The following is an 11,028-nucleotide window of genomic DNA, read 5'->3' on the forward strand; positions in this document are numbered from 1 at the left end:
GGATGAAAAGCCACAGCCAGGTTTTTCAGGAGCCTGTTCTAAGACTGGTTCATCACAGTTCTTCAGGGATCTGGAAGTAGATGCCTGGGAAAACATGTGGATGATGGATAATAATACAGATTCTTCAGGGTGATGAAGTGGCAAGATGTAATAGAGAAACAGTTTGATCCCTGAAGCGACATATTATGTACAGTATAGGCAATTCACTTAGGTAGTAATTGAACCATACTGAAATAGATGGCCTTTGAGCTTTCTGCCGTAATCCAGGAATTGTTTCAGAGGATAAATATCAATGTTTCTCTGAAAATACTATTTCGACATATTCCAGTTGCATTCTGCAGGTGCTTGGATGTAAGTAACCAAAATCCCTTTGTACAGTTTTAGTTACCACCTCGTTCCAGAAATACCTAAGAGAAAAGAAAAAAAAAATTAAGTTGCACCTTGCTGGATAGCATAAATAGAGGCATATTTGCCAAAAGCTGGATTATTCAAACTTTAGGGGCACTCCTTATAACTTAGAAGTTGACATTTTAAACAAATGAAAAGAAATGCTGCCTCAAATGATATATAGTAAACAGAATTCATCATCGTGTTTGTATTTTCTTCCAGTTCAGACTTGCCTCATTTTCTACAGTGAACCTATATTTTATAACCAGGGAAGGAATTAATGAATGTTGAGTTATTTGAAAAATCCGCTTAGAAAATTCATTAACCCTAGAGTTGGAATAGCTTGAGAATGTGAATGAGAAATGTTTTAGGACTGTAAGTGGTCCGTGGGCCTGAACCAGCATGGCAGCTGTTGTATTCTACACTGCCTTATAAGAGAAAAGAGGCAATTAAGTTTTTGCTCTGTACTAGAAAATGAAGACCAGAATTGTAAATAGAAGCATTCCAGAAGAATTATCTTATGTGGCTTATAAAGTAAGGGTCAAAGACTAAGATAATAAGCATTAGTAAAAATAAAAGTTCATCAAAGATAATCCTATTACAGTACCAAGAATGTTTAAGCCTTGGACGGCTGGGGGCATTTCGGTCTTTTAAATAACTTCCTAATATGGTCCTACCACGTGACAAAACAGTTATCTCAGTATGCTGGTCTTGAAACTTTTTTCTAGTCAAATGCCAGAACTAGATCTACTAAGAGTTTTTGAGGCAATTATTATGTGTCTGACAACTGTGCTAAAACCGTGATAAATGTATTACTTCATTGATTCACACTGCACCCCCGTGGGGTAAGTATTACTATCACCTTCTTTTTTCAAATGAAGAAACAGAGATAGGGAGGCTGATGACGTGCTCCATTTCGCATAGCTAGTAAGTAAGCAGAGGAGGCAGGTTTGGAACCCAGCTATTGTTTATACTATTACTGTGTAGGATTAGAAATGTATGTACAATGAATATTCTCCTTTGTGGAAATTATTTTAGAAGAATTCCTGGAAGTTTGGTTTTGAATTCAGGGAAAAAAAAAAAAAGCACTTAAATATCTCAGAAGATTTGAAGCTGTTAGATTATACTTGTTACACACTCACTGTCCATGTTTTTTGTCCATTCAGTATATTAGCTAAAAGTTATGTAACTAGTAAAAGGGTACTTTTTCCTGTTTACAGCATAACAAAAAGTGTCTGATCTGTTTTATTTATATTTCAAGTGAGTTCTTTTAAATTTTTGTTTCTGTTTTGTTTTTTCTTGCTTAGGGTTGATGGTGCATGTTGATAAAAGAATTACTCTGGCTGCTTTCAAACAACACTTAGAGCCCTTTGTTGGAGTTTTGTCCTCTCACTTCAAGGTCTTTCGAGTCTATGCCAGCAATCAAGAGTTCGAGAGCGTCCGACTGAATGAAACACTGTCATCATTTTCAGATGACAATAAGGTTGATTAAAATAATCTTTGAATAATTAGTCTTTTAAGTGATAGATTTGAGAGCATCTTGCCCCAGTCCCAAGGTGAAATGGATACCCTGAAAGGATAATTTTTCATTGATACTTAGTGATTGTTTGTTTTGCTTAATTCATCTAAGAAACATTTGTTAAATGTTAATTGTATGTCAGTTACTATTCTAGGTGTTGGGGATTCAGAGATAAAAGATATACCTGTTCTCAAAGAGCTAGAGAGTTTTGGAAAACAAAACTAAACAATGGGGTGAAAATAGGTAGTTTATTCTGCTAAGACTATATCTAAAAAAAAAAATGTTTTCAATTTATAGATTACAATTAGACTGGGGAGAGCACTTAAAAAAGGAGAATACAGAGTTAAAGTGTACCAGCTTTTAGTCAATGAACAAGAGGTAAGTAACACAACGTGAGATTACATTTTGTGGTTATTCAAAACATACAGTGAAGAGATTTTATTAGTAGTAATTTCTTTTATTTCTCCAAAACAGGGTTCGGCATACTTTTTCTAGGAAGTACATTAGCTTTGCAGACCATATGGTCTTTGTCACAGTGACTCAGCTGTGCCATTGTAGCACAGAAGCATCCATAGACAGTCTGTAAATGAACAGGGGTGGCCATGTTCCAGTCAAATTTTATTTACAAAAACAGGCAATGGACTGAATTTGCCCAGCTCTAAAGTGTTGCTACAAATGCTGGAGTTAAGGGTTCATGCTTTCAAGAGAAACTGTGTTTATGCTTGTCATCTCAGAATGGTCACCTAATGTACAGGTGGATAGCAGTTGCCCTGTAGCGTATATTGGTACATTTTGTGTTCAGAGTCATTTGAGTATTTAATAAGCATTTAGATAGAATTTGCTGTGTACCAGGGCTGCTGAAAGTGCTTACAAATACCCATGTAATTTGTAAGTACTCATTTAATCTTCATTAATTCACTGTGATATAAATACTATTCATTATTCCATTCTGTAGATGAAGTAACTGAGGCACAAAGAGGTTAAGTAACTTGTCAAAGGTCACACAACTCGTAAATGGTGGATTCAGGAACTGAACAGGTTATGTGGCCTGCCATCTCTATTCTTCACCACTATGCTGCCTCTGTCATTTGATCTTTTGTTAGTTCCAGTTCTTAATTTCCTCATTTTTAGGGGGTAGTCAGTTAAATATTGTAGTTCCCATCATATACAAGGCTTGTGGCAATTATCCGGAAAAATAAGGCCAAGATCCTAACTTCAGGATATTTGTAGCATCTTACTGAGGACCTAGACAAATGTGAAAAGCCAAATAGCAACAAGGAGATACATTTTTCACAAAAAGTCTTTATTTGTTGAACAGATTTGGGGCGGGTGGTCAGCCATCATATCTGTTAAATGTAACCCATTAGTCATTTTGACTTGCATGTTTCCTCTAAGTTTAGGGTTTCTGTATACTGTGTCGCTTTTGAGTCAATTAATGAATGTATCTGAAGAATTAATATGCGTTTCCCTTAGTTTAATCCATAAAAGTAGTTCTTTTCATTTACAAAATTGCAATCATTTTATTAAAGGAAAAGAAATATGAATGTATTATTTTTTTTAATCTTTGCAATGACCTAGTAAAGATACTGTCCCCAGTTTACAGATGAGAAAACTGAGTCACCAAGACAGTAAGTAAGCTTGCCCAAAATAGCACAGCTAGTAAGTAGTGGATTCAGGATTTGAGCTCAGGGAAACAGACTCCTAAACTCAGGCCCTTCGTTGTCACACTATAAAGTCCAAATAAAATCTCTTGTTCCTTATTTTAAGGTATAATTCAAGCACTAATTGTTTATGTTTATATTCCTAGCCATGCAAGTTTCTGCTAGATGCTGTGTTTGCTAAAGGAATGACCGTACGGCAATCAAAAGAGGAATTAATTCCTCAACTCAGGGAGCAGTGTGGTTTAGAGCTCAGTATTGACAGGTAAGGTAAAATTAGAGTGTCATCAATGATTTTAAGAGAGAATATGTGTTTAATGAGTATGGACTGGTATAATTTTCTAAAACTAGAAGAATTCAAAAGTCCTATACATTCAGAATTTTAGTACTACAGATTAATTTGATAGGACTAAGCAAAAGAGACTTCTTGAAATTCTTCTGGAGGATACTAAATTTGAATTATTAGAAGCATTTGGTACATTTTCCCCAAAATTTTAAAGAATAATCATTTGACTTTTGTATTTCAACATAGTTCATTTTTACTGGCATCGTATCAGTGCCAATTTTTTAACTTAGGAATTTCAAATTATAACAATTTAAAATATCTTATATTTGTAGGTTTCGTCTAAGGAAAAAAACATGGAAGAATCCTGGCACTGTCTTTTTGGATTACCATATTTATGAAGAAGATATTAATATTTCTAGCAACTGGGAGGTTTTCCTTGAAGTTCTTGATGGTATTATTAATATTTTTATGGGGAAATACCAGTTTAAGATCTTCTTGTACATTGTAGAACTAGTAGAAGCCTATGCTTTTTTTTTTTTTAAATCAAATAACGAGTTACCAGGAATCTAATATGTAATATAACTGTATTTCATTAAGCATAAAGAAATCGATGGGTATGATTCCTACCCCCACCCCTTCCTGGAGATATTCTTCCCTTGTGTCTTCACAGCTTATGTTATTTTTGAGAATGCATCCAGTTCCTTCAGTTTTCTCCAGGTTCTTTTCTCCTTTTAAATATTTCTTATTTCTAATTTTGAGAACAGTAATTCCCTTTTAGAGAGAAATTGCAACTTCAGAGTTGAATTTTTAGTACCTTTTACAGAAAATTCTGCTGTTTTCTTAGCTATGTTTATTTAGTTTTTTTTTTTTTTAATGGCTTATCTTTTTTTCCTGAGGCTGTGGCATTGATAATTTGCCAGAGATATTGAGAACAAGGACCTAAAAAAGCTCTTGTATTTGTCGCGCTTCCCAGTTTTATTTATCCATAGTAGTGAATTTAAAGTATTTGCATTTTTTGGAGAAGATTTTGGGGGAAATGTTGGGTTTTGGTAGACCACATCAAGGTAAATAAATAGTTCTGTGGTTTTTTGTACCTTTGCTGTTGCTTAGGAAGATGTTAATTTTTTTTCTATAGAAATTAAAGTATTGTAAGTGCTGCGTGTTTTTATATAAGACTACGATAGCTTCGGAGAGTTTGAAAATACTGACACCTCACCAAGACTATTTCAGGTGTAATTCAGTTTAAATTTAAATGACTCAAATTCTGAGTAATTGACAAGTTAGCTGGAAAGGCAAGGAGCAGTCAGGACACTGTCTAACAACATATAGGCAAGTGCTCCACATTCTCATCCCTCCTCCGAGTGTCTGGTACCCTTAGACAGTATCTCTGTGTCTGGGCAATCAGGAATTGCTCATGAAGGCCATAGAAGTCACTCTTGTAAGGAAGGAGTGAGTATGTATTAGCAGAGATTAGCCAGGAAATGTTACTGGATGGTGGATGCCAGCATCAGTCTCATTTTAGTACATGTTTTAGCAGCAGTGAGAAATGTCATGTGATTAAATACAAGAAACGTTTATTGACCTGTAATTTGCCAGACATTTGCTACAAAAATGATTAAGAGCCAGTGATGACCCCTCAGATATACACAGCCTAGTGGAGAAACAGAACTGTCAACTTGTAATTCTAAAGTGATAGGTAACTGAGGGACCAAATCAGTACAAGTTGCTCTGGGTACATCTGAGAGAAAGGTGGCATTTGAGCCAGATTCAGTACGTTTGGGAGTAAATGAAAAGAGAAGGATTAATGCACACATGGGGTCAGGGCTGAGTTGAAATCAACTCAAGAACAACTGTTTTAATGATAGCTGCAGTGAATAAAAGGAAGATAAAGTAAAGATGATTTGATTATGTTTTTAGATTGTGGAGTAGTAGCCAGCAGAGAAGCAAAGATTAGAGTTGCAAAGACGAGAGTAATTGGTAGAGCAATGTCCAGTAGGAATTGGGAGGGAGTGGAATCAGGAGTACTGGTTGAAGGATACCTGCTGGAACTATCTGATGAAACTAGATAGAAAAGAGTAAATGTTTCATTCTTAAAAACTTCTCGGGATAATTCTCCTTTTTGCCCACTTTTTAAGAATAACACTTTAGGTAAATCTTTTTGTTGAGCCAGATTCTATAGGACAAGTCAAATTAAAAAATCATTGGAGAAAATAGGATGAATGCCTAATCTTGCATATTCTTAGGGGTAGAGAAGATGAAGTCCATGTCACAGCTTGCAGTTTTGTCAAGGCGATGGAGACCTTCAGAGATGAGGTTGGATCCCTTCCAGGAAGTTGTGTTAGAAAGCAGTAGTGTTGATGAGTTGCGAGAAAAGGTAAGTTAATTTTAAGCAAAATGAGCCGAAATATATTTTTCCCTATGTTTCATAAGAGACAGTATAGGAATTGAGAGCCAGACACTGATGCAGCAACCTTTCTCTGTCTCTGCCACACTTTGTGCTACATTCTAGCTGTTTCTTAGGGCTCCTGCTGCTTTGAAAATTTACTTCATTCCAAGTGGATCAACTTTGGATCTGTAACTTGGACCGGCTTTGTCCTGAGAAGTTAGGAATAGTAGTTACTAGAGTAAATTGTTCTATGTCTTAAAAAAAAAAAAGGAAATAGAATTGAATAGAGAATCTAGATGAAGATCTGTATATATGGGATTTTGCATTTAAAAGATAGGAGTTACAAAGATCTCTGGGGAAAGGGCATATTATTTCAATCAGTGAGATAAGAACAATCGACTACCCACTTCGAAAAAAATGTATTTCCACTTTACACCAAATACAAAAATAAATTCTGAATAATTTAAATCCGTATGTAAAATAAAGCTATAAAGGCACTAGACGAAAGTATCAAAAATATTTTCATAATTCTGGAAAGGGTAAAATGTTTGTAAGTATAATACCAGAAGCCAAAAGTAAAAAAATAGGCCACATAAAAGTTAAATCTTCTGCACAGCCAAAAAAAAGTATTTAAAAAAACAACCCATAAACAAAGCTAAAAGGCAAGAAACTGGGGGAAACAATATTGGGAACATATATGAAACATTCATAATTTATAAGGAGCCACTACATTAATAAGAAAAAGGATATCTAATTTAAAAATGGACAAAGAACATAAAAAGGCAATTCATAGAAGAAATACAAATTAAAACTATAATATTTTTCACTTCGTAAATTGGCAAAGATGTAGAAAATTAAAAAAAAAAACTACAGTTGTCAAGGTGTGGGGGAAGTAGGCAATATCATATACCTTTGCTAAGTGTATAAATTGATGATACTTTTTTCAGGGTTGAATTTGGCATTCTTTATCAACATTTCAGATGTTCAGTTCCACATCTAGGAATTCAGCCTGTAGAAATATTTGCAGAAATATGCAAGGGTATTTGTGGAGGTATATAGTATAACATTGTTTGTAACCGGGAAAAAAACCTAAGTAAAAGTACCCGTCAATAGGAAATAAGATGGTATGTTGTACAGATATTAAAAAGAGAATGAGGTTACTTTTTATCCTATTTTTACATATTTAAAAAAACAAACCAAACCTGTTGCCGATGAGTCAATTCCCACTCACAGTGACCCTATAGGACAGAGTAGAGCTGCCCTACAGAGTTTCCAAGGAGCACCTGGTAGAATCGAACTAACTGCCGACCTTTTGTTTAGCAGCCATAGCTCTTAACCATTACACCACCAGGGTTTCCATTTCTGCACATGGGCTATATAAAATTATTATGTAATTTTATAAATGTACTTTTATATATTTGGAAATATAAATGAAATATGTATATGTAGTTTGTATATACATAGAAAAGATCTAAAAGGAATATAATAAATTGCTGTTTCTGGGACATGGTTATTTGTAGAGTGGGAATAGGTAAGAGAATTCTACTTTCTGCTTTTTTCTTCTGATTTTTAATATCCTATATTAATTTGGGGGGAAATCAAGCTTTTTCTGTATGGAAAAAAAGGAAAATAAATTTTCTAAGCAAATTCTTTTTTAAATGAATTAATATAAAATGTTTTCCTTTACAGCTTAGTGAAATCAGTGGGATTCCATTGGAAGATATTGAATTTGCCAAGGTAAAACCCTGAGAACGTTTGCATCTGTGTATTAGTGCATGATAAACATGTCTAATGGCATGGTTTTTAACTACTCACAATTTAATTAATACTTTTCTTCTTAGGGTAGAGGAACTTTTCCCTGTGATATTTCTGTTCTTGATATTCATCAGGATTTGGACTGGAATCCTAAAGTTTCTACCCTGAATGTCTGGCCTCTTTATATCTGTGATGATGGTGCAGTCATATTTTATAGGTAACATTCACAATATTTTTGTTGCTTCTAGTGATATAACCAAAGGGTTGGTAGTTCGAATCCACCAGGCACTCCTTGGAAACCCTGTGGGGCAGTTCCACTCTGTCCTACACGGTCGCTATGAGTCGGAATCGACTCGACGGCACTGGGGCACTGGTTAGTGATATAACATTTTTGGTGTGCATAAATACCTTGTTTTCTGTAAATATCTTCATTATTGTTAACATGATATAGAGACCAACACTGACCAGTAGAAATATAATGCGAGCCACACACGTACTTTGAAATTTTCTTGTAGCCACATTTTAAAAAAAGTGAAAAAAACCAGATGAAAGTAATATTAATAATGTTTGATTTAACCCAGTATATCCAAAATGTTATCATTATAACATATGATCAATATAAAAAAAAAATCCTTAGTGAGATATTTTACATTCTTTTATGTATACGAAGTCTTAGAAATATGGTGTGTCTTTTACATTTAAGAAGCCCTCTTGGCGCAGTGGTTAAGCACTTGGCTGCTAACCAAGAGATCAGTGGTTCAAACTCAGCAGCAGCTTTGTGGGAGAAAGATGTGGCAGTCTGCTTGCATAAAGATTACAGCTTTGGAAACCCTATGGGGCAGTTCTACTCTGTCCTGTAGGGTCACTATGAGTTGGAATTGACCCAGTGGCAGTGGGTTTGGTTTTTTTTGTTATACATTTACAGCACACCTCAGTTTGGAGCAGACATATTTCACGTGCTCAGTAAGCACAAGTGGCTAATGACTACCATATTGGACAACACAGATATAGAGGAAAAAGAATACACATTGGAACCTGTCAGACCTGAGTTCAAACGTAGCTTTGTTATTTAACTAACTCCTCCTCTGTAAAATGGAGGGAATGATGTTTACCTTGCAGGATTTTAAGAGAATTAGAGCTAACAGTTATTTGAAATAACTGGCACTGTTCCTGTCATACAATAGATGTTCAATAAATAGTTATTTTTACCACTAATAATAACATGGAAATTATTCTGTGGTATTTTTAGAATTGTTACATTACTATAATTAACACATTAGAAGTCTAAAACATCCTAGCATATGAGATTATTTAACTTCAGTAATGATAATCAGATTTCATCATCTTGCTGAGGAACTTTATGGCACTGAAGCACAAATTAATAGAGGCAGATGGCTATACTGGTCTAATATGTGATCAATATTTTAATGTAGGGATAAAACAGAAGAATTAATGGAGTTGACAGATGAGCAAAGAAATGAACTGATGAAAAAAGAAAGCAGTCGACTCCAGAAGACTGGACATCGTGTTACGTACTCACCTCGTAAAGAGAAAGCACTAAAAATATATCTGGATGGAGCACCAAATAAAGATCTGACTCAAGACTGACTCTGCTAGTGTAGCATTTTCCTGGGGGATTTTTGGTTTTAATTAGATGGTTCACTATTGCTGTGTAGTGCCATTATGGCCGGACACGGTTAGGGGTAACCCAGTGACACCAGCCCTGATTGGACTGCCCTTCACCAATCAGAAGCTCAGTGCCCAGTGGGCCACTGTTTTGACTTGGAATCATGTTGTGCACTATAGTCAAATGTACTGTAAAGCGAAAAGGGATGTGCAAAAAAAAAAAATTAAAAAACAAAAAACTAAACCTGCAACTAGCAAAACGGGGAATGGGAATGAGTAAACTTCTTTTATTGTGGACAAATGTGCACCTAGCAGCTAGTAAAACTAGCCTCAAACAGGATGCTCATAGCTTAATAATAAAAGCTGTGCAAAGGCCATGAATGAATGAATTTTCTGTTTATTTCACTGATACACACATTACCTCATTGACAATTCGTAAGTAAATGCAACGTGTGTTGACTCTTGGAAAGCAGCAAAATTAGGAGCTGAAGAAAGAAATTCTCAGAACCAGCCGTAACCCAGTAAAGAATTGTGAAGTTGTGTTTTTTATTTTGTTTCACTTTTTGCAAAGTATTAAGAGCATTATTCTGGAACATGAAAACGTTTCCCTCAGACCACTCCCAGCCGGTGGCAGCTCAGTTTGCTGCAGTATTGTAATTATAATTGATTGTACTTAAGTTATGGATGTAGAGAATACGTTTCACTCATTCATTCAGCATGTAAATAAAATTGATCCTATTGAGTTATCCTAATTGCAGCTCAACTATTTTCCCATGGTTATTCTTTTCACATATCCTTCATTATGTACATTTGGGTACATTGAAAAGTATAACAATCTGTGTAAATGTAATCCTCAGTGAGGTTTCTCAGTGCTGGGTCCTGTAGGATTGTATTTGCCCTTGTTAATGAGGTTTTTCTGTTCAGTGGCTTCATTTTTTTCTTTTTTTTTTTCCTTTTTGTACATTTATTTTTGAAGATTTACTTCAAGTTTGAATCTTCTAGTGCTCTTGTAAGTCCACTTTAATTTTTGGAGTTGATTGTAGTTACATGTAGTTTAACTTTGGGGAAACATCTTAACATCGTACTGAATAAACTTGCTAGTAAGATCAGGCCATGGTACAGACTATTGCAGTCGACATGATTTCATCACAAAGTCTGTTAGAATCAGCAAGTTTCTGCTTTGCTAAATATAACTACTCAATGAACACATTCTACGTAAATTTTGGAAATGCCATCTAATTTATAAAAATCAATAAAAAGGTTTTGGTAAAACTTTTTTTCATGCCAGATGCTGTTTACAACAATGAACATGCCAATAAAACATTTGTTCATTCTGTTGTGTTATTTTAGTCATTAAACATTGGTGGATGGAGAATCTGGGTTAAAAATAGATTCTTTTTCTTTAAATCTA

At 34.9% G+C, this 11,028-nt stretch overlaps 1 protein-coding gene across 1 annotated transcript in view; it reads left to right on the forward strand.

Moving 5' to 3' along the window:
- Window positions 1–11,028, forward strand: part of USP47 (ubiquitin specific peptidase 47) — a 149,085-nt gene extending 138,057 nt beyond the window's left edge. Inside the window, exons 21-28 of the mRNA XM_049890401.1 lie at window positions 1,695–1,870; window positions 2,204–2,284; window positions 3,714–3,829; window positions 4,183–4,301; window positions 6,094–6,224; window positions 7,926–7,973; window positions 8,078–8,208; window positions 9,425–11,028. Coding sequence (XP_049746358.1) covers window positions 1,695–1,870; window positions 2,204–2,284; window positions 3,714–3,829; window positions 4,183–4,301; window positions 6,094–6,224; window positions 7,926–7,973; window positions 8,078–8,208; window positions 9,425–9,599 — 977 coding nt within the window. The 3' untranslated portion in view covers window positions 9,600–11,028. The remainder of the gene's footprint in view (window positions 1–1,694; window positions 1,871–2,203; window positions 2,285–3,713; window positions 3,830–4,182; window positions 4,302–6,093; window positions 6,225–7,925; window positions 7,974–8,077; window positions 8,209–9,424) is intronic.

The sequence above is a fragment of the Elephas maximus genome, chromosome 7, assembly GCF_024166365.1.
Source record: "Elephas maximus indicus isolate mEleMax1 chromosome 7, mEleMax1 primary haplotype, whole genome shotgun sequence".
In the NCBI taxonomy this organism is placed as follows: Eukaryota; Metazoa; Chordata; class Mammalia; order Proboscidea; family Elephantidae; genus Elephas; species Elephas maximus.